Source organism: Sus scrofa, chromosome 15, assembly GCF_054392235.1.
Source record: "Sus scrofa isolate SSC_HxYL_T2T_F1_AM1 chromosome 15, Sscrofa_HxYL_maternal_Yorkshire_Landrace_v2.0, whole genome shotgun sequence".
In the NCBI taxonomy this organism is placed as follows: Eukaryota; Metazoa; Chordata; class Mammalia; order Artiodactyla; family Suidae; genus Sus; species Sus scrofa.
The window spans coordinates 147,835,012-147,862,585 of record NC_139397.1 but is presented as its reverse complement, the minus strand read 5'-3'; the positions used below and the strand labels follow the sequence as shown (position 1 = coordinate 147,862,585).

Genomic DNA, 27,574 nt, shown 5'->3' with positions numbered 1-27,574 from the left:
GATGCATTTGGAATCTTTGAAATCTTTGAAATGCATTACGAGATATATTTGAAAGTAACAGGATTTCAATAGGCAATGAAAATTATCATGAGATACATCTGAAATCTTTGAAATCTCTGCACTGTGCACTTGGCCCATCTCAGTTTGGACTGGCCGCATTTCACAACATGTGCTTGATGGCCACATGTGGACAGTGGCTGCTGCATGACCAGCTCTAGAGAGTCTCCTGGGCTCTACCAGGGAGGAGACCAATGTCTGCCTCTTAGACCGCGGGGAGCGGAACAGGACTGGCAGGGTGGGAGGCAGCAGAGGGGCATCAGGAGATACTAGTGAGAACATATTTATCAGCCAAAGGCGGTGTGGCCTGAAGCCACCAGGAGCTTAGGAGAAGGAGGGAAGTCTGAACGGCATGAGGACTCTAAGCAATGATGCTGTTGTTATTATTATTATTACTATCTGATCCTGGGCAATACTCGCAACAACTTTTTACATTACATGTTTACGTTAAAAACTGAGCTGCGATTGATAGATAACATCATGTTAGCTCTGGGTGTTCACCAGTCGATCACCACGGTATGTCTGGTTAACATTTCCCAGCATACGGAGTTACCTTTTATTTTTTCTTCTGATAAGACACACTCTCATCAGACAGACGTTCCTAGGAACTTTCAAATATACAATATAGCATTACTAACCATAGTTGCCATGCTGTACCTTACGTTCAGGACTGATGTGTTTTATGGCTGGAAGCTTGCACCTGTTTGACGACCTGCACTTTCATTTTATTATTTATTATTTATTTTGCCATGCCTGCATGCAGAAGTTCCTAGGCCAGGGATTGAACCTGTGCTGCCGCAGGGACCCAAGCCACAGCAGTGACGAGGCTCGATCCTTTCATCGCTAGGCCCCCCAGGGAACTCCGATCTTTACTTTTAAAGGGAATCACAGCACACTTACAAGTGTGCCCCGTTCACTGCAGCTGACCAGGCATGATACTTTTCCTGCCAAATTTTGGCAGCTCTTTTCTCCCCCAAATATCACAGGACGGTTGACATTTAAAGATTTACCTCCATGAATATTCAAAATACTTAGCATAAGCTCCTTAAGACTATTTTTAAGATGCCCCATTGTTTCGAAAGTTAAATTTTAGAGAAACGTATTTACAGTGACAGTTTTCCAAAAAGCAAAGCCTGTTTCACCGTCAGGGGGTTTTATTTCTGTTTTGTATTTTCGATTTGAACTTCCTTACCCCCAGCTGCTACTTTCCTTAAGAGAAAAGGCAGAGACGGCAGACACTGATCTGCAGGAATCCTTCTTAATACAGAAAAGAGGAGTTAGCCCAGAGAGCAGCTTCGTGGTTCAGGCTGAGCTGCGTAAAACCACAGGACCTTGCGCTGCACTCAGATTGGAAAGCTGCTTATGTCTCCACCTCTCTTAGGACATACACTGCTTGATTTATCTTCCTGCTTCTTCCTGTGTTACCATGTTCGTCACAGGCATCCAAATTTGTTCACTTGCACCACCAGGAATAAACCCTTATTTATTTTAAAGCTCTGTTTGTTTTTCTTTTCTTTTCTTTTTTGCTTTTTAGGGCTGTACCCGCGGCATATGGAAGTTCTCAGGCTAGGGGTCCAACTGGAGCTGTTGCTGCCGGCCTGCACCACAGCCACAGTAACGTCCTATCCGAGCCGCATCTGCGACCTACACCACAGCTCAAGGCAGCGCTGGATCCTTGACCCACTGAGCGAGGCCAGGGATCAAACCCGAGTCCTCATGGATACTAGTCGGTTAGTTACCACTCAGCCACTTACCACTGAGCCAAGACGGATGGAACTCCCAGGAATAAACACTTCTAGATGCAAAGCACGGGGTGGGGCTGATGGGTGCAGGGGGCTGGGTGTGGGGTGGGGAGGGCTGGGGGAGGTGCCTCTGGCCATCTGGGACCAGAAAGTGTCAGAGGCCTGGGGCCTGTGGTGTGGCTCGGTCTGTCTTAAGATTGCAGAGGGGGTGGGACACGGGGATCGAAGGGGTGGTGCTGGGGTTTCTAAGATCTCCGCCTCGTCCAGTATGCAAAATCTGCCTTTAAAATAGCCATTTCCCTCTGACACACGCCGTGGAGGAAGCTTGTTGTCTTTGCTATTTCCATTTCCCCTTTTCTTGCACCCCAAGCAAAGGTCCTGTCTTTTTTTTTTTTTTTTTTTGCCTTTTCTGGGGCAGTTCCTGTGGCATATGGAGGTTCCCAGGCTAGGGCTCCAGTTGGAGCTGTAGCTCCCAGCCTACGCCAGAGCCACAGCAATGCGGGATCTGAGCCAAGTCTGTGACCCACACCACAGCTCACGGCAACACCGGATCCTTAACCCACTGAGCGAGGCCGGGGATCGAACCCGCAACCTCATGGTTCCTAGTCAGATTCATTAACCACTGCGCCACGACGGTAACTCCATAAAGGTCCTGTCTTTAAGAGGCTGCCCAGTTTAGACTCCTCCCTTGTGAGAATTTAACCACACATCCTTTGGCACTGCTTGGACAGAGCTGGTATTTCTAATTGTACAAGCTCATCAGCACTAGAAACCTGTATTAATCATTACCTTTCAAAAGCCTTTCATGGCTCCAGTGGTCCTGGCAACAGGAGCGTTTTCTATTTTCCCATTGCTGGGAGCTTAGGAGGGATATTTTTATCCTTAATTACATATCCTTTAGATGTTCTTCTTTCTAGCTTGCGTTTCTTTTCTTTTTGGGAAACTCTCGAGGTGCTCTGAGGGAGACAGAAGTGACAGCTGGCAGACAAGCTCTGTGTCCTCGAGCCCGGGAGTCAGCTTGGAGAGGAGCTGCCTCCGGGCAGATGAAGCCCAGAGGCAGCTCCTGCTTGACTCTGCAGCTCACCCCCAGGTTCCCCCGCTGCCTTGACTTCATCCCAGACCCAGCTCCTGCTGCACCCACGGCACCCCTGCACGCCGAGCAGATTATGAAACAGCTGCCCTGAACCCTCCCTTCTCCTAAGCTTCAGCTGATGTAATTGCCACAGAAGGAGTCATAGAATTTTAGAGCAGGAAGGCATTTGGAGTCCACTGCCCTCCTTTTACAAGTAAAGAAATGAAAGCTGTTCTCTCACACCTCATTCAAACATTTAGCAAATACTTATTGAGTCAGGTGCTTTCCTGGAAGCTGCAGGCATAGTGGGGAGCAAGACAGATGAGGTCTTAGCTCTCCTGGGTCTTACATCCTCATGACAGAGACAGATGACAAACGAGCAGGTCATTAAGTGACAAAGACAGTCACGGGGGTGGGCAGAACCACAGACCCTCAAAGATGCCCACGTCCCCATCCCTGGGACCTGTGAAGGTGTTTTGTTTCAGGGCGTGGGGGGATTAAGATGCAGAGGGAATTAACGATGCTAAGTACCGACCTTGAGATGGGGAGATTATCTTGAATGATTTAGGTGACCCAAGCAAATCTTAAGAATCCTTATAAAGAGGGAAGTGGCATAGTGACAAAGCCTGACCGGCCATCTCTGGCTTTGAAGATGAAGAAAGGGGCCAGGAGCCAAGGAGCACAGCCCTGCCTGCACCTTGGTCTTAGCTCATTGAGACCTATTGCAGATTTCCAACCCCCAGAACTGTAAGGTGATAAATCTGCATTGCTTTTAACACTACACTTGTGGTGACATGTTACAGCGGCAGGAGGAAGCTAATACTGGCGCAGACACGATAAGGGTATGGAGAAAAATAAAGCAAGGGTATAATGGAGAATGACCACCAGGCCGGGCATGACTTTAGATGAGGAGACCTGGGGGTAATGTCGGGACAGTTAGCTGTGCGGTGATGTGGGGGACAGAGTTGTAGGCAGAGGCCAGGGCAAGTGCAAAGATCCTGGGGCAGGGGGAGTCCATCCCCTCAATACCTTCCCAGGAGGAGACAGCCATTCTCTTGCCTTGTTTCCTGCGCAGCCAATGGTCTTTCTTGCAGACTCCCGAGTAACCTGTCAATCTGCTTATTTGAACGTCTGGTTTCCCTCTTCAAAGCCCGGGACGGTGTCCTCTCCTTGTCCCGTATGAGGTCCTAAGGCCTCTTTTGGGGATCCTAGGAGGGTCCCTTTGACAGATACATTGGATTTGGGAAAACACACTTCTTCATTTTAAGACGTCAGAACTCCCCCCCTCCCAGGTCATGGCGGTGGGGGGAGGGGCATAATCATGGGGAAAGACAGGCGGACACCGTGACAGCGGTCAGCCTCCTGGAGCTTCTGGACGTGGACAGTCAGGAGCAGCTGAAATGAAGGGACTTTGGGAACTCCCACCTCACTCTCTTTTGGTGACGCCCTTTGTAAAAAATGCTCCGCTGATGGCCTACTCATTAGTTCAATTTGTGGGGGGGGGGTTTGGATTCGTCTATCTTGGGGCTACTCAAAATGGGGTACATCTCTGCCAAGAACAGGGAGGTTAAGTTTAACCTCAAAAGGTCTCTTGAGCCCTGAGAGGTAAGTAGGAACAGCACGGTCAAGCCAAGCCCAGTTGGGCCTTTCCTTTGACAATGGCCCTAAGTCCTGCCCTGGGTCAGATTCTAGGGAAGACACAGGGGCAAGGGAGGCCACCCCGGCTCCCGAGGCACCCACAGCTCAATGGCAGAGGCAGACACGGGCTGGACAGGTTGGGGGAAGAGGGAAAGTGCTTGGGGAGCACAGAAGACAGGGTAAAATTTCCTCCCTTTAAGGGGAGCTCCTTTTGCTGCAGAAGCCACTTCAAGCTCTATGAACCCGGGGTGTTCGCTGGGTCATCTTAATAACTGGTTGCCATCTGTTTCTAAACAGAATGTCCCATGAGGGCAGGGACTGGGCTGATGAGGTTGACTGTGGTACCTTCTGAGCCCAACTAAGATTTGCCGAATGAATGAGGGGATAAATGGCCATGGGGCGTCTCTCAGCTAAGTCACTCCAGAAGGACCGAAGTCATCCAGGACCACGGCAGGAGACACGGATCTAATGCTGATTGGACTCAGCTTCACAGTAGGCTCATCTGGAGCCCTGTGCAAGGTTAATGGCGCCAATGCCCTTAACAGGTGGTGCCACAGCTGGGCCAGCCTTCGGTGGTTGGAAAGCAAAGGCCAGTAGCCGAACACGGCGGCACCATCCGATTTAATCTGGCGCTCACCTTCCAGCCACTGGATGCCTCAGTGACTAAGAGCCAAGCCAACGAGGAGGAGGGTGGCCTGGCCCTTAAGCCACAGCATGGCTGGTCAAGTGACATCCTTGTTCTGTAACTGACCAGTTGTATGAACCAAGCAAACAGGGTTATCCCATCAGAGTCTTAGTTTCCTCGTGTTTCAAATGGGCATGTTAATAATTATATTAATATAACAATTAATTATAATGTTAATAATATTATAATTATTTATAATGTTGGTAATTATTTTAATAATTAATTATAATATTAATAATACCTCCCTCCCAGGATTAGAGAATGTATATTAAGTGCCCGGCTCCTCAGAAGGGTTTAATAAGTGAAGGCGAAAAGGCTGATCAGCTCGGCTCCAGGGGTGTCGAGGGACCTTCCCTCTGGCCCCGCTGGTATCCTCAGGGCTCTTACTCCTGCCTAGGGGGACCCCAGGGACCAGCCCCACCCTGACCCCCTGTCCCTGGCTTCCTCAGTTCTTTACCTGGCCCAAATGGCAGACATAAGACAATCCCAGTTCTCAAGTGGGTCCTGATACAGAAAAGACAGAGGGGGTTAACCTTGGCTTCCTCCTTCCCCTCCTTATCCTGGGCTGTGATCTGGGACCCGTCAGGATTCCTGGCCACTCATTCTTTTTCCAAGTCCTTCCAGACTCTCTGGCACCTGTTCCGGAACTCCTGCATCTGTTGTGTCTCCGAATCTTAGCACTTTCTCCCTCCCCTGAGCCTGGCATCTCCAACTCGTGGCCAGTCCGCAGGCCTGGGCTTCTGCTTGGGTAGCTCTGCCCAGGTGCTGATTAGCTGACTGGCTTCTGGGCCTCTCTCCCCACTTGCTCGTTATCATAAAACCATCTTTCACTGGGTTACGCCCGGGTCCAGCACTACCTGCTTCGCGGGAACCCTCTCTGGTCCTGGAAGTCTCCCTCTGGGAGAAGTAGTGCCGCTATCCTGATATTTCTGATGAGGAAATTGAGGACTGGAGAGGATGAGACCCAGGGGAAGCCTTCTCTGAATCCGCTGCCCCAGGAACTAGAAACACCTTCACGTGGGTGTGGAAAGGCAAGGCCTTTGGGACGCAGGAGTGAAAACCCACAAGCAGGGAATGGGAAAAAGAGAAGGCAATGGCACCAGGTAAACGGGGTGCCGGGCCAATAACGCAGGCTCACACCCAAATGGAAAACTCCCCGGCGACATTAAAGTCCACACTGGAGGGAGTGACAGCAAAACCAAGACCACGAAACAGCCTGCCTGGAATGCAGACGTGATCCACCAAGGCACGAGAAACCAGTGACGAGCCCGTAGATCCTGTGGACAGTCTGGACCCAATTAAGAAGGATACGAGCAGCAAGGGCAAAAGAGGTCAGAATTTCACCACAGCCACAGCAACGCAGAATCCTTAACCCACCGAGCAAGACCAGGGATTAAACCCGCAACCTCACAGACACTGTGTCGGGTTCTTAACCTGCTGAGCCATAATAGGAACTCAGAATTTTCAAGGAGATACCTGATCTTTCTATATTCTTAAGGATGGCAGCAAATTCACTGATTCGCTAAGTAGCTACTGAGTGCTCCCTATATGCCAGGATCAGTTCTAAGCCAGCCAACGAATGAATCAAGTCACAAGAATATAAAGTCAGGTACTGACAATTGCCATGGAGAAAATAAAGCAGGGTAAGGGGTTAGAGAGCTGGGGGGTATATAATTTTCTGCAGGAATCAGGGATCTTTTCTTAGAGGAAAGACTCTTCTGTTGGGTAACCTTAAGCAGCCTCTTACTGTAATAAGGTTCGACCCAGAACCTGATCTTGAAGAAGTAACTGCTAACATAGGGACTGGGTTTTGTGCTTTTTCTGGGCAGAGTGGGAGAAAAGGATACAGACCCCTAGGATGTGGGGCGTGGCGACAAGTCATTGCAACTGTCTGGGTGGGTTGGGAGGTAACACAGCGCAGGCCACGCTGAGGCGGGGCGAGGATGGAGGGCTACGCGCCTCAGACCACGGCTTGTGAGCTCCTGGAGCAGTGCAAGTTGATGTTCAATTTAAAAATTTCTTTTTCTCTTTTGAAATTCCCCTGGGATAGCCCAAACATTTGCATATGAAGGTACTCTTAGGTGCAGGTAAGAGAAAACCCCAATTTAACTACTTGAACAAAAAGGAATTAATAATCTCACAAAGAGGAAGTCTGGAGGCCAAGCTGCTGAATTGAGCTCAGTTAATTCGATGGCACCATTGAAGCCTCAGGTTCATTTCATCTTTCTGCTCTGTCCTCTGCATACGGGCCTCAGTTTCCAGCTACTTCCCTCATGGTTGCAAGATGGCAGCAACAGCCCCAGCTATCGCATCCTATGACAGGTTCCAAAGGTAGCAGAGGAACCATTTCATCCTTGTGTCACCTTCTAAGACAAATCAACTGTAACAGAAGCTCCATGGAATCTTCCCTTCTCATTTCATTGGTTACGATTGCATCCTATTCCCATAGATCTCATTACCTTATTCTTGTGCCTAAACCCACCAACCACGGCTGGCATTGGGCCCGGTGTGGGCTCTGCTTTGGGCAAGAAAGAGGAAAGGCGCCCATGTCCCAGGGCAAGGTGGACCAGAAGGTTTGGAGCATGAGACAAGATGGCTGGAGGGGGGGCAGGAGAGGGGAAAAGCATGAAGACAGTCATTTGGAAGTAGAGAGAATAAACAGAAACCAGAAGAGCTGGAATAAAAACTTAAAGAGCAAACTGAAGAAAAGTTTTCTGAGCCAAAGAAAGACCCAGCTCTGCAAAGTGAACAGGCTGAACACATTCTAGGAACTGTTGACAAAAGAAAAATGATAAGGGTGGAAAAGAATTCCCACCAGCTTCCAAGCAGAAAAAGAAAGAAAGAAAAAAAAGAAGGTTCCCTCTTAAGGAACTGGTAGCAGCTTGGCCTTGGACGTGACATGTAGGGTTATACGTGATACTGAGTTTCTGAAGGCAGTGGAACAACACCTCTATGGAATTTGAAGGGGGAACACTTGATCCCCAAGAATTTGATTGCCATCCAAATTGCCTGTTGAATCTGAAGGCAACTGGAGACTATTTTGAGATCTTTAGAAGCTTAGAAAACAGACCTGTCCTTGTTGGAGAGCAGATTAAACTAAAAGGAAACGAAAAGAAAAACTAAAAGAAATGAACTTGAAAATGGAGCCTTCTAGAACGTGGCAGTCATGGCCTAGAGGGGCTGCCTGGCCACCAGGGAGTTCCGCACGGCAGCCCTGGCCCCCCGTGGCTCCTGTCGCCTGTGCCTTTTCTGCTCCCTCTTGTGCAATGCCAGGAAGTGTGTGTTAGAGCCACATCCTTCGCCCGGCGGCTCAGACGGAATCTTAACTTCACTCGGTGACCACGCAGAACAATACCAGCTGCCACCCTCTTCCTGAGCTTTATAACAATGGCTCAACCGTCAACCGCCCGGACACTTGTGACGGAACAGCTTTTAGAAAGTTGTTTTGTTTTCTCTCTGCCAAAGCCACACTGCCCGGAGCAACGTGACGGCCCCGTCCGAGACCAGGAACTGAGTCATGGGTCTCTCACCCAACGGCTGGAGCCCCGGCGGGGGCGGGGTGGGGGTTCTTCCAAATGGGGAGAGAACATTGAGAGGCCAGGAGCTGCGAGTTTCTAATTCTCTCTCCACCCAGACTTGCCTGAAGACCTGTGCATGGCCCTGACTCGACTTCAACAGTCAACATCCTGGACAGAATCTCAACCCTGGAGAAAGACCTGAAGTTTGCAGCCACTTGTGCTTGGTGACCCGGGATCAGGTGGTTTTTGTTTTCTGCTTTATTCTTCTTGGTAGGAAGGATGTCAGAAGAACAGCAAGGAGGTTGTGGGGAATGGACCTGAAGGCCCCGTTCCTTGGATTGTGGCATCAGGCCGTTTATGTGACACGCCCAAAGGCCAATGACAAGCCCTGGGCCCTCGCCTCTGTCTCCCTCAAGCTGGCCCCTCAGGACTGCCCATCCTGCCTGGAGCTTGCCCGTGGTGTCCTAGGGAGGACGGTCATTGCCAAAGGCAGCAGGAGCCTCAGAGCTGCTTCTGGACTCAGTGCTCCTCCTCCAAGGGTCACTTCCCTTTCCAAGTTAGGGAAGGTGTCTGGGCCTTACCAGAAGCCCACTGTGGGTGCGGGAACTCGGGGCGGAGGGGCTGGTCCCCCCCGGCGCTCCTAGCCCTGCCCACTCCAGCAGCAGCAGCTCAGCCTCCAGTCCAGGAGGTCCTCACGGTCAAGGGCTATAGAACAACAGCTTAGCAAATCCACTGTGATGGAGACACGGAAATCCACAGGCCCAGGAGCAGTCCTGGGGGAGCCTGGTCACCACAAAACCTGCCCCCCTTCCTGCCAGCCCTAGGCACTGCCTAGAATCTTCTAGAACATCCTTCCAGGACACAGCCTCTCTCCCTCCCCCTTCTCTGCTTCCTCTTTGCCCCATGCCAGATTCTACCTTTCCATCTGTTGGAACGGCCCCCTCACCTCTCCCTCTGCCTCTTCCTTCCCTTTTTCCTCATCTTTCTCTTTCCCGCTTTCATTTGTTCCTTCCTTCTTTCTCTTCATTGTCGTTCTCTTCCTTTTTCCATCTCATTTTTCCCTCTGTTCTTCCCTCCTCCCTCATCCAAGCATGAGGCAGAAGTGACTTACGCTGCTTCACAGAGGCCATCATTCTTTATGGGGTCTGTTCCCTCTCACACCAAATAGAGACAATAAGAGACCCACAGACAGAGAAAACACACCTGTGGTTACCAACGGGGAAATGGGGGGATAAAGGAGTGTGACATTAACCTGCACACACTACTGCATATAAAATAAATAATCAACAATGGCCCACAGTACAGCACAGGGAACTATACTAAATTTTCTGTAATAACCTTCATGGAAAAAGAATCTGAAAAAGTGTGTGTGTGTGTGCATATATATATACACACACATATATATATATGCACACACACACACACACACACACGTAAATATAAATATATACCTTAATCACTGTGTATATGTGTGTGTGTGTATATAGTGTATAACTGAATCACTTTGTAAAATTCACACAACATAGTGAATCAATATACTTCTTTTTTTTCTTTTTTAAAGGCGGTAATGTCAGGGTGGGCAGCTCCCCCACGCTAACCACTCCCCCAGGCTGGGTGTTTTGCACACACTCTGGGAGGCACATGTGTGAGTCCCACTTTCCAGCAAAGTCACCTCCTTGGCCAAGGCCACACAGCTGGGACAATCTTGACTTGACCCAGTTGGGAACAGGGTGGCCTGCTTGTGTTCCAGGTCCCTTACTGATTTACCCTAAGAACCACATGTCATCTGTGATCAAATGGTATCTACAGCCATGGGAGGAAAAGAAGCCTCTCTCTTGAGAGGCTTCATCTTCCTGCCTCCTGTCCTCCTGGGGCCGAGTCCATCCTGCCCCAAGGAATTTGACACCCAACGAGGTTTGGACACACTTTCTGGGGTTAAAGAAAGAAGGCCTATTTGGGCAGGTCTGGGACCGGACCATGAGCCCCGGTTTTTTTTGCAGGACTCAGCAACGTGTGTACTTAAAGCCCAGGGATTGAAGGAAGTTACAGCTTACATCCTTCCCTCCCATCTCTGATTCTTCCTAAGTCTGAGCAAACTGGAGTAAGAATAGTCACCAAGTGGCAGGGTCATTCCCCTTCCTGAGGTACATGGGACCGTCCCAGGCCACAATGTGTGGCCGACTTCATGAGGTCGCTTTGTGGGAACAGAGATGGAGTGGCTCTTCGGCTTTTGTCAAAAAGACAGAAGCCCCAGGGAGAAGAGCTAAGGTAATTAAAATAAGATGAAAGCTTTTGCTGCTTCACTTGGCAACGTTTCAGGTCAGATTCTTATTTGGGGGAGCCTCCTATTTTGGTGGCACCGAGCAGACTCAGGTGTAAGGAATGAGTTATTTAGAAACTGTGGCTAAGCTCAGAAAAGAGTATGAGGTTTTGCCTCAACATGAAAAGAGGAACTCGAGTTAAAATCAGCCCCAGTGGGTGACTGTTGAACCTCTGATGGCTCCAGGTCTTGGCCCAACTGTGCGTGTGCTTTAACCTGCTCTTCGGCACACAGCCACCCTGAGGATCTTGTGAGGTGTTACGGTTTTACAGGAAGTTGTAGCCTCAGGAGTGGCAATTGCCCAGGCTGCCTGGCCTCCCCAGCAACCTGTATACCCAGGTCCCTGGTGTTGGTCATCAGGGAGGCCATGGGTCCAATGCCAGAGTTGGGGGACAGACACGACCAGCAGGGCCCCAGCTCTTCCATGAAACCTGCCTGCCTGGCACCCTGGCTGAGCGTGGACCAAGCTCTGTCCCTGCAACTCTAGCCTTGTCTCCGAGGCATGGGTGGCCCCCTGTTCCAAGACAGTCAATCATACCCAGGTCTGAAGAGGGCTGTGCAGAGATAGCTGCTGATGCCCAAGCAAGCCATATTCCCTCTTGGGACCTGTAGCTCAGGGGTGAGCCTGTTGGTGGAAAAAGGGCAGGTGTACCAAGAAGGGCTGAGTTGTGGCAGGTGGCACCTGGGTTGCAGAGCCCCAAGCCCCTTCTGTCTCAGCTCCCAGGCTTCTGCCTTCTTGACCTGTACACATCCACCTGCACCCCCGCCCCCACCTAGCAAGCCTCTTTTCGTTTTACCCCCACAAAGCCTGATGAGGCCCCAGATTCTGAAGCTGCTGAAGGACTGAGAGCCATTCCCAGGAACACACGATGCCATGGCCGCAAGAGTGAAGGTGGGAGAGGGTAGACCTCCACGTAGTCTAGAAGTTTACCAGCCGTGGGTACAAACTCTACACGAGAAGCCACAAAGTCATGTCTTTTCCAACTTAAGGCCTAGTCATACTTAGAGTCTTCTCGCCTTTGAAGGAATAGAAGAAACCACAAGGGGAAAAAAAGATCAAAAGCACTGACTGACTTTTAACTTAAGAGAATTTAGACTCCTTTCAGCAAATCACCTATCAAGGATGCCAAATTCTGTGGGAATGTTTATGCGGTCCTAGGCTTGGAAAAACTCAGAGGCCATTGAGCCCCACTGCCTGCCCCAGGCGGCCTCGTCCCTGACAGGTGAGGAGCCCACAGGAGACGCAACAGTCCCAAAGATGAGCGGCTGCCCCGTCTTGAAAGGACCGTCCCACAGTGGGTGTAGCAACACTGATCCTGGTGACGAGGCCGAGACGTGGGGGTGTCCTGGACTATCCAAAACATTCAAATGGATGGTCTTTGGATGCTGGTGCATGGGAAGGACAAAGACGCCAGAAGCAACACTCAGCCTGACCTCTATGGGGCGAGGCAATTCCGCTTGAGCCCAAACTTGCATCCACATGGAAGCTCTGCAGCACAGTCCCAGCCCCCCGAGAAGGCAGCTTCATGAAACCCTGGGTTGGCTCAAGCACAGCCCTGAGGGTTTCCGTCTCTGTCCCAAGGGGCTAATAGAAGTGATTTATTTAATTTATTTATTTGTCTGTTTGTTTGTTTATGTTTTGCTTCCTAGGGCCGCACACGTGGCATATGGAGATTCTCAGGCTAGGGGTCCAATCGGAGCTACAGCAGCCAGCCTATGTCACAGCCACAGCAACGCAAGATCCGAGCTTTGTCTGCAACCTACACCACAGTTCATGGCAATACCAGATCCTTAACCCACTGAGCAAGGCCAGAATTCAAACCCACAACCTCACATTTCCTAGTCGGATTCGTTTCTGCTGCACCATGACGGGAACTCCAGAAGTGATTTCTTTGATGCCCATAAGTTGTTTCCCAGAAACATTCTACTCAGCACAGCTTCACCCTTTTGACACATTTCCAGTGACTTGGCCCCAGGGACCTGCCTGTTGTCCTGCCCTTGAGTCCAGCTCTGTTTGTACTATGCATCCTAGTTCTGCACAAAATGTATGTTCCCATCACGTCCCAGAATCAGCGATTATAGGCCGCCTCGCCCCTTCCAAGTCCACCTTCTTTCCAATTAAACAGCACAGACCCCGTCACTGCTCCTCCATGACATCCTGTCCCAACCCTCGTCTATCCTGGCTGCTCTGCTTGGCACTCCATCTATTGGTGCCTCTCACCAAGGGCCCAAGAACCCAGTGTGGCTTCCCTGCCCCCGCTGTGGACACTGAGAGCATCACCTCCTTTGTTCTGCCCACCCCACCAACCCCTCGGCTCTCTTGCCAGATAAAAATAGCTCCCCTGGCCTCCACATCACTCGGTTGTCATGCGCTGTGGTCACACAACACCCGTGGTGTTTGTCATGCAAGCCATATAAAGGGTAGTCTTCCCCAACTTTGTGTACCTAGACAGAATTTTTTCACCTAGAATGCAAGTTTTCCATGTTTGGAATTTATGTGGTGAAACCAGAAGCCATGAGCATGGGCCTTTGACAGGACGGATTTCCACCAACTGAAAGGCACTGTTTCGTGCTAATCCTTAGGGAAAGCTTCCAGCCCTTCAGAAACCGTGGCCCGTTCTCCTGCAAGGTCCCTTCCTCCTCTCCTTCCTGGGCCGCTCACTCTCACGCATGTGAACCCACTGAGGAAAATAATCCACAAGCCACAGTCACGTTTCCTTCACCTCTGAGCATCCTTCTTCTATTATTTCCCCTTCATGCCCATGGACAAGAACACACATAATGTCTGTTGTGCCTGCTCCAGCATGTCACAGGGCAGGTCACTTTGCAGGCTCACTGTCTGCTTGCAAAGCTGCCCCACCCAGGCTCTTCTAGGACAAAGATAGGCTCAGCCCAGTCCTCATGTTTAGGCTGCTTGGGGCACCTACTTTCTGCCCTTCTTCCTTTTTTTACTCTTTCTCTGCCAATACTGGCTCCAGTTAGGGTCAAACTTCGAGGTTTATAAAGGACTTACCTGAACGGTGAATTTATCATCCTCATTGGGCAGAATCCTGTAAGTGTAAACACAATTCCGATACCTGAAAGAGACCAAAGACTTAATTAGAGCCTATGCGCTCCTTTCTCTGGACATCAAGCCACCCTGGACAGAAACACTGCTCGCCCCCCGTCCCTCCCCCTTGGCATTCAAGGAGCTTCAGGAAAAGGTGGGTAGAGTCTCTGGGACATGATCCACATTGGCCCTTGACTGCTATGTGGTCTGGTCTAGAGGATTCCGCCATCTGGTAGGGCTTCTTCAACCTCTGAGCTGTCATGTTGGCCAAACGAACGGAGCTAAAGGAGGTGTTTAAGAAGAAAGGAGACTCCAGTGGGCTGAGCAAGGTGGGCACATGCGGGATACATGCCAGGCACAGCCACAGAGAGGGGCCATGCTGGCCAGGGCCAGGCTCGCTCAGCCTCAGGTGGAGCTCCCCCACCCACTGGAGCTGCCTCTCTTGGGAACTTTGCCCCACAGGTTTATTCTTGCAAAGGTCAGTTGCCATCCCTTCAGAGACCCGGATTGTCCCCAGCAGCTGGTGAGTGAGCCTTAGGGTTGCTTCTAACATGGAAGTGCTAGGGATCCTGGATTCTCTTCTCTTTCTAGAAGCTCTGTCTTCTTCTGGTCCAGAGGTCCCCAAGGTGAGAAGGAAGAAGAACTACTTCTCACTTCCCTAAAACCTTTGAGAGGATGGGGGCGTTGTCTCGCAGGAGCACCTTGGGAGGGGGAGCCATCAGTTGGTGGTCCAGCTGGGTGACCCAGCCCACAACAAGCCTGGTGGCAGCAGGTGGCCCTGGAGGTCCCTTGGCTCTGCTGCTGAGCCTACAGGCATGAGGAGTTTGGCGCAAGGACACTAGGGTCTTACATTCTTGGTTGAAACAGCTGGTCTGTTCTCTCACCCATCATCATCTCCCCAACCCCATTTCTTCTACTTGGGGTTCTCATGGACCTTGACCTTGTCCACCCCTGCTGGACCCCTAGGTGGGGGCCGCACTCCAGCTCACAGATGCTCATGCTATTTCTATCATCCCATGGTTGGGTACAAATTTTTCACTCATTTAGCCCCTCCCGTGTGCCTGGCATTACACTAAACATATATTTATTATTTAACTAGACTTTTAAATCATACACTAGTTTTAAAAATTGAAGACCACATAGAAAGATATAAAATGAACAGTAAACGTCTCCTTCCCCTAGTCCTCCGAGTCCCTTAGATGTCCTATGTCTTTTTGTAAATCATTCCAGAAATGTTTAAACATAAAAACTTAGACATATACCTCTTTTAATTTAATTTAATTTTATTTTATTTTCTGGATCCACGGCATGCGGAAGCTCCCAGGCAAGGGGTCAAACCCACGCCATAGCAGCAACCTGAGCTACAGGAGTGACAACTCCGGATCCTTAACCTGCTAGGCTACCAGGGAACTCCAACCTGCATATCTTTCACATGCAACTAAAATCATATTATATACCTTGTTCTGAAACTTGCTTATTTTCACCAAAGAAATATTAGCAATCGACCCACCCGAGTCTCGTTTCACCATGCAGCGGTGCCCCCATTTATTTGACTAGACCGTGATGAGGGACAGGTCATTACTTTTGGCTTTTTACTCTTATGCATGATGCTACAGTGAACATCTCTGTTGTCTCTTGTGCACATTGGTGAGTCCAGAGTTTTCATTCCCCATCAGTAAAAAGGAGATGATGAAAACGCAGTATCTACCTGTTATACAGGGTAAGCGTTTAGGCAAGAGCATGCAGCATGTGAAACACGACACGTGCTGATGTTTGTTAGTGACTGTGAATACATCCCTAGAAGGAGAACAGCTGGGCTGCAGGATGCAGGCATTTTATATTCTGATAAAGACTAACAATTGCCTTCCAGTGAAGTTGTGTCACATTTTGTCTCCTGCTCAGCGGATATGAAAGTGTCTGTGTCCCCACACCCTGCCAACCGGGTGTTATCAGACATTTTCATCTTTTGCAAATCTGAGAGGTGAAAGAACAATGATTGCTTGCTTTAATTTGCCTTCCTTATGAGAAAGGTTGAACGTGTTCTCATATGTCTCTCTGTTTGTATTTCTTTTTCTGTGAAGTCTTTTTCATGTCTTTAGCTCACTTTTTTGTTGGATCATCTTTGACGTATTTAGTCATAAGACTTTGGTATAGGCTACAATATATTTCAGAGTTATTTTTAACAGTGTTAATTGATTCCCCTCCCCCCGTTTTAGCCGTGGAGAAGTTTTATCATTGTATGTGGTCAATTTTTATATGGCTTCTGAATCAATGAATGTTTAAAAAGTTTTGGAAGAAATGTTTTGGGTGATTTCACTTCCACACGTCTCTTCCTTTCTCATAGGAAAGTTTCTTTTCCTCTCTTCCTCTCATTCCTCTAAATTCCTATCTTTCTGCTCCTGGTCTTGTCTTTAGAGCCTGAACGGACACCACAGTTGGCTTAGCTCAGAGATGGCCAGGATGAATCCCCGGTCAGGTACCACCTCACCTCCCTGAGATGCCCTGGGAAACAGGGGACCATCCCAGACCCCAGCCTAACTTCCCCGTGCCCATCCCCTTCAGCCTCCACCCTCTGCAGAGCCAGCCAGGCACACACCCAGGATAGCTGGGAGTCTGCTCTGCTCTTATCTTTCACTGCTGTTCTCGTGACACTTCCTCTGTAGATATGCAAATAAGGCCGGCTGAGAACCGGTCTCTTATTTGGCTGAGGACAGCTAATTTGTGGAGGAGGTTGAACAGGCCGCAAACATTGGCTTGTAAACAGAAAGAAAGAAGGAACACAGAGTCACCCAGAGGGGTACAGAGAGACAGCCTGCAGAACAGGAAGGCCCTTTAGTTCATCAAGGGTGGCAGACAAGGCTTTATGATTTTTTCAAAGATGATCTAGAAATGCTGAAACAAAGAAACCGCTCCATAGCACACAAGCAGATCAGAAGTCAAAACCTAGTGCAATAGGAAGCGAGGACTCTTTCTCTTTAGATCGTAGCATCTCAGCATCTCCAATGTGGGTGGTGGGCACCGCGTCCCTGGGGCTGAATCAGTAGATCTTCAAGGGGAAGCAAGGAGAATCACCATCACCCCCCACCCACAACCCCTAGGAGAGCACTTGGTCCAAACTGCGTGCCACGGGGTGCTGGGGGGTTCTGCAGGGAGGTGGAGAGGGGCGCTCACCCGCAGCTTCCCTTCACCCTGGCCCTACATGCATAAACAGGTACACACACATACATGTGCATACACAGACACATAGCATATGCAAATACACATACGCTAACACAGACACATATGTGCCCAGATAATCCTACATGTGAGAGATTCAAAGCGAAGATTCTACAACTAAATCACCTTTGCCATTTACTGCACTGGAACATAATCCAGACAAGGTGCTCCCTGGGTCTCATCCAGCCCCTTCCCACCTCTTCGTGGTGACGTTTAGGTGTTGACAGCAGTCCCCAGCTGTTCTTCCTTCCAGTGACTGGGTCACATCTCAAGGGCCACTGTGTTAGCAATATTCCCATAGGAGACCCAGGCCGGGAGATGGCTGGCCCATCCCACGGCCCCAGGTCCTAGGAGGGTGACTCCATCCTCAAATGCAGTCGGACTTACAGCAAATTTCCCATGTGACGCCCAGCGGCCTTTGGGTGACTGCAGGCGCCTACGCTGTTCTAAGCATGAGGATGCTTCCCTTGGGAAGGAAACTTTCAGATCATGGTTTGGGAAATGTTACTCCAAAGTTAAGAGGATTTGGGTAGAAACCTACTCCAATTTCTAAAAAAAAAAAAAATCAATCAGATCCAATTTTCCCTGACAGTTCTTTGTTGGAAAAGAAAAATCACCAGACCCCTAAAAACATCACCACTCAAAAGAAGGGTACTGTTTTCCTAAGCCCTCAAAGGTGATATCGCCACATCACGTAGAGTCACCACAAAAAGGAAAAAAGAAAACAAACACACAAAAACAACACCTTCTGGAGAAGTCAGGTTTGTGAACTGGAAAAATCAGTTGTGAAAACTGAGCAACATGAGGTAAGAAAAACTGATCAGAAGTGAAAAACCTAGAGTTCTACAGTCAGCATGAAACACCCGAAGAGCAGCAGTAAATAGTAGCTTATGTTCTAGAGAACTTTTAACGTGGAAGAAGATAAACCCAAGAGAGTCGGTAGAGAAGGAGAGGGAAGATGAGAAATACAGAAGATATATCCCTGTCCTCAAATACATATATACAGGAGGGGTTCCCGAATGCATGGGTAGTTTCTTATATATAAGTAAAAAGCACAACAGGGAAATAAATCTAAAAGCATACGACTTGAAGTGCAGGAAATTAAACGGACAACTCTCTGACAAAGAGAGGAACAAAAAGAAAAAAACTGCAAGTGAGCTGGACATTCTTCTTTCATCCTCCCCTCCAACCCCCAATAGGCCCATCCCTATCCTTCATCTTCCCTGTGTCCAGGAGTCCAACCTGTGGACTGTGTGGGCTGCTTACCCAAGGTTTAGCTAATGGCTAAACCTCTCACTGGCCGAGTGAGAGGATGGAGAGAGAGAGCTGTCTGTTGCCCTGACCTCACCCCACTTGCTGCCAATCAGCAGTGGCTGAATTCTTCCAAGGGAGGCCACAGCTCAAGTCAGGTGGCCCTGCCTCTTCAGAACCAGCAGTGGGAAAGGCTTCCCATGGTCGCTGGCCCCAGGCTGCCTCACCATCCCTATGTCTGGCACCTCTTTGGATTATTATTTCTTGCTGGGATCCTGGTCAACACAACTAGGAAGCAAAACCAGTAATGAGAAAAGAAATAGAGCAACAGCAATAAAAGAGAAACCTTAAAATTATAGAAAATCATGCCTAATTGTATGCTAGCAAGTTTGGAAATATCAACAAGTGGACAGTTTACTGAAACATATATATGTATAAAACTCATCAAAATTAACATGAGAGGAGAAAGAAAATAAGAATAAATCAATACCAAAGAAGACACTGAAATCGCTATTAACGAATTATCTCTAAAAATGGTTCTGAGGAAAAGCACCTTTGCCGATTTTTCAAAATAGTTTAAAAAACCGGATACTCATGATGCTTCATTAATGTCTCCAGGATATTTTATAAAACTTAACATGACTCTTAAGCCATAACATGACCAAAATCATAGAAATCAATCTTACTTATGAACATGAATGCATAAGTTCTAAATAAAATTCAGTGTACAATAGTTATCATAATCAAGAATAGTTCGTTTTTAATCATGCAAAATGGTTCATATTAGGAAATCTATACAATTAAACTGTTTAGCAGTAAATGAAAAAAGGGAAATGGCATACTCATCTCAATAGATATTAAAAAGGCATTTGATAAAATTCAATACTCAGTTCCTTAAAACTCTTTGTAAAACTAGAAAAAGCGCCTTCTTTGACCTGACAAAGAACAACTAACTTTTATCAAGTACTAACTATATGCCGGATACTATATTAAGTCTTCTAAGGCAGTATCAAATATGATTCTCACAGTATTTCTGTCTGGGGTAAATATTTTCTCTTTCCGATATCATCCACTGTAATATTTTAGAAATATCAGCCAATGCAATAAGTTATGAAACCTGAATGAGAGTTATAAGTATTTGGATAGTAGACCACAAAATGTTTATAATTTACATATGATGTGATGGTTTAGCAAGAAAATCCAAGAGAAGCAAATGAAAACAATTTTAAATAATGTGGAGTAGGAGTTCAGTGGGTTAAGGACCTGGCATTGTCACTGCAGCAGCCCAGGTCACTGCTTTGGCACAGGTTCAATCCCTGGCCTAGGAACTTCCATATGATGTGGGTGCATCCAGAAAGAAAAAAAAATAATGAGGAGTAAAATGACAGAATAAAAGTTGAATTTACACAATCTACGACTTCTGTATGTTATCAGTTACCCCCAAAGGGTAACAGTAGAAGAAAAGGTATTCATAATAGTAACAAAATTATAAAATAATCAGAAGTAATCACAATAAGACATATGCAAGATCTATGGGGAAAATTACTAAACTGAAAATAATAGATAGCTAAATTTGTTTTTAAGACTGAATAGTACCAACATGTCCATTTTCACAAGTTGTATCATGGATTTCATGCAATTCCAATAATATTTTTTCCAACTGGACAAAATTATTATTTGGTTCACGTGGAAGAATACTTAAAAAGAATAGATATGCAAATCCTAAAATAAAATAGTTTATAAAATTGTGGAAATGCATTTGGTATGAAATCAGAGTGAAAAAAGTAGACATACATGGACCAGGGTAAAAAGGCAAGAAAAAGATATATAACTTAATCTAGGGTAAGAGAAGAATCACAAAGGAAAAGGAATAAATTGTTCAGCTAGAGGTTTTGTGAAAGATGGTTATTTGGAAAAAAGGCACACAGAACTTTGTCTGACATCATTCCTTAAATTCAGAGACATTAAAGGGTTCAATGTAAAACAGCAACAGAACAAAACCAAAAAAAACCTGTCTCTCTCCATCTGCTTTTGCCAAACATTGTGCCAACATGGGACATGCACTTTTCATTTAATCCAGCCAACAACATTGCTACCTGGCTATTCCTAGGAAATCAAGGCCCCATAGAGATGGACAAACTGCCAGAGCTTAGAAAGGCAGAGTCACGCCTATCCCAAGTGTATTAGCTCCAAAGGTCCTGCCTCTCACAGGAAGAAACAGAAAAGATTTCTGTGCGCAGAAGGACACATGACATGGGAAAGCAAAGGGAAAAACTCATTCTCACTAAAGAACAAGATTGCTAGGTTTTACACACATTTATAGTCTCTGAACATGAAGAAAAGTCAAAAAGTTTAAAGGCAAACCAGTGTGAAAAGACTTGCAACAGATGGGGTTTGAGGAATTCATACACACAGACAGCAGAAAAACTACAGCATCAAAAGAAAAACAAAGAGAATGGAACAGACCAATTACGAAAGAGAAGTGATGAAAGTCAACAAACCACACACGTTTACCATGACGGCAATCACGAAATACAAACCAAGAGGCACAGAAACTGACCACCTTTCATCTTGCAACTTAATCATGTTTTTTCAAATGGAACTATTCTGTGTGGGGAAACTGGAGTACGGCGGGCACTCTGGTGCTGCTTACCAGAGCATAACTCGGGACAACATTTCTGGAAAGCAGCTTGTCATTTTGCATCAAGAGCCTCAAAAACACAGTCCTTTGATCCAGTAATTCCACTTCTGAGAATCTATCACCAGCAATGTCACCTCTCTGCGCAAAGACCTTCATCACTGTCATCTTTATGACGACAAAACACTGTTAGTCACTTCAATATCTGACAATAGAAGAATCTTTCCATAAATCATGGCACATCATGTCATAGAATTTGTGCCTCCTTTAAATACGGTATTTAGGAAGAAATGTCAACTAAATGGGAAAATGCTCATCTTGCTAGAGAACACAGACTAAAATTATATGGTACTAAGTATAATATATGATGGAGATTTTGTATATATATATATAGAGAGAGAAGAATATGAATGAGAAAATACACCAACAAATTAACAGTATTTATGTTAGCTCTCATCTCAGTGATTGGGTGATTATTTTCTTTACACTTTGTACTCTTTCTATATTTTACTGAATACTATATATATATTTTTTTGCTTTATTTTAGAGCCATACCCGCAGCATATGGAAGTTCCCAAGCTAGGGGTTGAATCGGAGCTGCAGCTGCCGGCCTACACTGCAACCATAGCAACACCAGATCCAAGCTGCATCTGGGACCTATACCCCCGCTCATGGCAATGCTGGATCCTTAACCTACTGAGCGAGGCCAGGAACTGAACCCACATCCTCATGGATACTAGTCGGGTTCTTAACCCCTGAGCCACAACGGGAACTCCTGAATTACTATATTTTTAAAAGTGATTTGAAAGAAGATGCCCTGTTTATAGAAGGTCTATTTCTACCATCTACTGGTGCCTGGGATGGCCTCTGGAGGGCAGGTTTCTGGTTGGCAAGGGAGAGGGCAGGCCTCTCTGGTATTACTTATAGTAAGTAATGGAACCCAAATGGGTTGGGTCCTGGTACTTGAAAGTGCAATGTTTTTGGTTTTTTGTTTGTTTGCTTTTGTCTTTTTAGGGCTGCACCCACACCATATGGACGTTCCCAAGGCGAGGGGTCGAACTGGAGCTGTAGCTGCTGGTCTACACCACAGCCATAGCAACGCGGGATCCAAGCCGTGTATGATCTCAGCTTACGGCAACGCCTGTTCATTGAACCCACTGAGCAAGGCCAGGGATTGAACCTGCGTCCTCACGGATGCTAGTCAGGTTCATTACTGCAGACACAACAGGAACTCCCTCAATGTTTTTCTAATTAATGGGACAGAGTGAGTGTGAAATGAGCAGGGGAGAGAGGAGAGGCCTGGTCCTCAGAGCTGGAGGCTTGTCCTGCCCACGGCCCAGGGCCTGGCCTGCTGGGCTGTCACCCCCCATCCCTGCCTCATCCGCGGGCTGAGCTCCTCTAGCTTCCTCGGTGCCTCAGGACTTCAGTTCCCTCAGTACCTCCCTCCTGCGCCACAATTAACCACTCTCAAGATGGCCTCCCCTCCTCCTCCCCGGCTCATTCGGTGGTTCTTCCTGGCCTCTGTGCCCCGGACCTCTCTCTCCCCACCGAGGCCTCCCTGGCCCCGCCGGCAGCCAGCGGCCACTCGTGCGTCACTCGAGCCCTCTTCCTGCCTCATCTCTCTGAGCACTTCCTCTGAGGAGGCCCCTGCATGACAGCTCAGTGTCTCCCGGAGGCTCCCACAGCCTCCAGGAAGTTCCAGAAGTGACACTCAGGCCCCGCTCCCCGGCCCTCCTGCTGTGGAAGGTTCTGGCGGATGGGCCCTAGGCCCTCTGCTGCTGCTTCTGCCACCTTTCGACGTGCTTCGTAGCTCATGAGCAGGAATGGCGGGGTTCAGGGGGGGTTGTGTGCCGGCCTTGGGTTACTCACATTGCCTAGATTCTCCCATTTTATCTTCTCAGTAATCCAGTGACGACAGAAAGACCAATCACCCAATTTTTTCAATCGGCAAAAGATACGAATAGCCATTTCTCCAAAGATCTATCTACACAATGGCCAACGAGCCCACGAAAAGACATGCAGCATCACAAACCAGGAGGGACATGCAGGTCGAAGTCACAGGAAGACGCCACTCCACACCCATTTAGGAGGGTTGGTATCAAAAAGATAATAACAAGGGTTGGGGAGGATGTGGAAAAAATCAGAACTCTCACACATCGCTGATGCGACTGCGAAACAGCCCAGCTGCTGTGGAAGGTGGACGGCCCTTCGAAAAGTTAAACATGGAATTACCATGTGACCCAGCGGTTCCACCCAAGACAGTTGCCAGCACATTGTCCACGAAAACCCCGTTCATGAATATTCAGAGCAGCACATGATGGAACAGTAGCCAAAAAGTAGAAGCCGCTCTACTTTTGGCTGGACAAAAATAGGGTATATTCATAAGATGGGCTGTTATTTCGCCATCAAAAAGGCATGATTCACACAACGTCCATGAACCTTGACAGCGAGATGCCAAGGGAAAAAAGCCAACTACGGAAGGCCCCATGCTCTATGATGCCACTGACGTGAAACACCCAGAATAAGCAAAGGCTCAGAGACAGAAAGTGGCTTAGCGGTTGTCAAGGGCTGGGGGGAAGGGGAGTAGGAAGCGACTACTAATGCGTTCAGGGTTGGGGGGTTGGGGGGCGAGGGCATGAAAATGTCCTGGACGTCGATGATTGGTGATGGGTGGACAGACCACCCCTGGATTGTACTGTACACGGGGCGATTTGAGAGGCTGTGGATTAGACGGCAATAAAAAAAAATGAACCTAATGAGTGTGGGTATCAGCAGGGAGGATGCTGGCTGGGCAGAGGGCAGTTAGCACCTCGCGGATGCTAGAACTCACACCAGGCCCAGCCAACCACAGAGGGCTTGCCCCCGAGGACGGCGTCACGTGCATGACTGGGAGCGGGAAGCACAGAACTCGCCTCACTCCATCGCTGGGGAAGAGGAAGGCCTGTGAGAAGCACCCTTCGCGCTCCTAGAGATGGGACCTCTCCACAGAGAAACGCCAGTGTCTGCACAGGTGATCTTAGGCTGCCAGGGAGAGGCAAGCTTGCAAAACACATGAAAACCAGAGCCTATTTTGGTTCTGGAAAGACGGCCCCAGAGGGCTGGACCAGGGCCCGGAACTCCTGGGAGCACTTGACTTAGCCTCCATTTTTCTGACTCACTCCACATAGAAGGTACTAGAACCCATTACCTCTCCAGGCTCATTGCTCCCTCCTGGGCATTGACATGGAAGGAACATTCAGAACAGCTGTGCTGGGACAAACGCTTATGTAAACCAGATGTCAGGAGCTGAGACTTCCAGAACCGACTGCTGTCTGTGCCAGCATTTCCCCCACTTTCTGTCAATAGCCATTAAGAAAAACGGTGTTTTTCTTTGCATTTGCACACAAGCCATTCGTGAGCAGTGTAAAATGTACTGGGATTGGACAAAGGAGGGCTGTGTCACACCCACTCACACCACAGTAAATGGCTTTATAGCCTCTGGGACATTTCAGCCCCTCCCAGGTCCCTTCTCTGTGGCTCCATCACCAAGGGTCTCCCCTCCGGGCCTTCCCTGACCCCCCACACACCCAGGCTGGCCGGCTTCTCTCTCTTTCTCCCTCCTAAGAACGGCACATTCAAGTCCTGGCCCTGCCAACTGTTAGTCCTGGAGACAGGGCATATTACCTGAGCTCTCGAGGCCTCAGTTTCCACATCTGTAAAGTGGGACTAATAACAGCACTTCCTCCGAAGGCCGTTGTGGACAGAGAGATGACACGTGTAAAGAACAGATCCTGGCGCACAGCAAGCCCTTTGTAAGGCTTCTCTGGTTTGTGGAGCAAGGCTTGTGACCTGCCCTACCTCAAGTGGCAGGATATGCTCTTCCCAACAAGGAGAAGGCCTTCTCTGAGGACACTTTTGGTGACTAAACGTCCTTCTGGTGCTTCTTCATCTCCCAGGCTGAGCTGATGGGGCTCTGATAACCAGGCCGCCTGGTATACTGTCACCGAGGAGGGGGCCATGGGTGTGCCTGGGCCGCTTGTGGAAGGCCATGCGCCGAGAGAAACCGAGCCTGAGTCCCTGCCCCAGCTGGCTGGACCAGGTATTGGGTACTGGTTTCTGAGTCATAAGCAGTCCCTGCCTGCCCCCTCCCCTGGGAGGGAAACCAACTCTCTCCAGCACTGTTTGGTGGCAACGCTCCCCAACGGGGCAGCGCCACACTGGATGGGGGCCAATGGGCCCAGGATTGGTCGGCTTGCTCCTGGGGGCCCGGGCTGCTCTTACAGAGAGGGAAGTGTAACCCCAACAACACCAGGCCATTGTCCTGGTTCTGCCTGCGAAGCCAGGGCAAGGAGAGGCTGGCCCGCACTGGCCTGTGGCCCCTTATATCGATGGACCCAAACCCCCAAAGGCACCTCTCTTCTCTGCATCATAAAGCACCTGACAGGTGTGCCAGTCCCCACGTGGAAGTGCCATCCTGGCAGGAGAGGGGGACACCCCCTTGATGGCCTCTTAGCATCCTGACCCTGATTGGCCGGAAGTCGCCATCAGAGACACCTCCCCCCATGAACTCCCGAGACTCTGCTGGTGGCTTTGAATGGGTCCAGGTGAGAAGGACATAGGCCCCACCTGGAAGAGCCTGCCGGCCCTCATGTTCCCAGCCACCCCGGCTGCAGAGGTGGGCTCAATCCATGGCCTCCAGCTCTCTGCACCTTGAGATGGGCCTTGGGGTCCCCCTAAAGCAGGGCTTCCTAAGTCTCCGAGGAGATCTGCGCCTTCCTGCCCGGGGGGCAGGTGGCAGGGCTGACCTCTGCAGAGGAAATGTGGCTTTGCTAGGCCCGGGTGAACGAGCACTCCTGGGTCACGTGGGCGACATGGACTCGCAGCCTGGTCCGTGGGCCTCTCCCTCACCCCCTCCCTCGTTCCATTTAAATAGTCAAATCCCAAGCACGAAGGCTGCTCCGGAGGAAGCTGCCCTGTTCCTGGAGCTCCAAACCCACCTGCCTCAAGCAACGGTGGAGCCCCGTCAATCCCCTCACTTACTGGACAGGACCCCAAGATGCTCCAGCTGCTGGAGCCCAGGCAGCACAGATCTGGGCCCCCTAGGCCCCCAGGCCCTTTCCCATGTGGATATTTCTAGAGCAGGCAGGCCAGTCTTTGAGCACCCCCTGTATCCTCACCTACTTTGGAGCAGTGTCACTAAAAGGCCTTGACCCCACAGCTGCCCCACATGGGGTCCTGCAGGCTTGTGAAATGAGAAAACCCAGCGTCTCTTCACCCCATCAGGGGTCCCGCCGTGGCCGTGGGCCTGGAGGGTGCTGCCGGGAGGCTTACCCTGGTCCCAGGGAATGCGGAAAACTAAGGATGGGCAGGGGGCTGGCTGTCAGGAAGTTACACCTGTTTGATTTAAAGGACTGGCTTTTTTTTTTTTTTTTTTTTTTTTTTTAAGAACATGTGCTTCCTGTCTTTTTGGTGGTAAAGGATATACTTTCATGAAATGAACCACTGGAGGCTGACAGCTAGTTGTCACTCATTTGGCTAGTGGTCACTCATTTAGCTAGTTTTTCGTTTTTAAATTCTTCTTAATTGGTAATGTTAACGTGGTGGTAAAATTAGGTCACCCGGGGTTTTGGAAAGTTTGGTGGTTCACCGTCGTAGCCCACAGCCTACAGGGGCTTCTGACCGGGCAGGAAGGATAGCTTCCCCCGCTGAGCAGAGAAAGGGGAACTCTGGGCCTGGGGTGAGAGCCTGGCTGAGGGCCGGGCTCCCTGGGGTGGGCTCCCAGCCCTGGCATCTGAAACTAAAGAGGCCCTGGGGGTGGGAGACTGACAAGAAGCCCAGCACTGGGCTAAGAGGATGCTGGACATTGGTGGGGGGCAGACTCCAGACACCTGCTGAGGCCCCGAGGGTAACTCGGTGCAGGTCGGGGGAGAGGGGAGCGGCAAGGTAGAGGAACCAGAACTGCAAACCATCCTGCATCCCAGCTTTGCCACCAGCCAGTAGGGCAGTGTAGATAAAGGCCTCCAGCTCTCTGAGGTCTGCTCACCTGCAGGTCAGGGGCAGGGGAATTGGAGGTTCCGAGGCCTCTTCCAGCTCTGGTTCTGGCTGTCACAGTGATGCTCCCAGTTTGGAGGCAGAGAGCGCCACGTTCCAGTCCGCACCCACAGCTCCCGGTCAAAGGGCTGCTGGGAGCCTGGAGGCTCTCGGCACGAGGCTCCTCCCACAGAGCACCTGGTGGAATCAGCCCTCAGCCAAGGGCCCCGGCGGAGGGAGAGAGCTCCAGGGGGGCCGAGTGGAGCTGGATCTGAACCTCCCCACCCTCTGGTCCCCACGGGGGCAGTGCCCATCTGGGTCTGTTCCCATCTCCCGAGTATGAGAGTAGGGGGCATGGGAAGCTGGCCTTGGGAGGTGG

General features: G+C 49.3%; 1 protein-coding gene across 1 annotated transcript in view; it reads right to left on the bottom strand.

Moving 5' to 3' along the window:
• The window catches only part of INPP5D (inositol polyphosphate-5-phosphatase D), a 125,406-nt gene that overhangs the window by 96,209 nt on the left and 1,623 nt on the right, over nucleotides 1–27,574 (bottom strand). Inside the window, exon 2 of the mRNA XM_021075030.2 lies at nucleotides 14,046–14,109. Within this exon, the coding sequence (XP_020930689.1) occupies nucleotides 14,046–14,109 (64 nt within the window). The remainder of the gene's footprint in view (nucleotides 1–14,045; nucleotides 14,110–27,574) is intronic.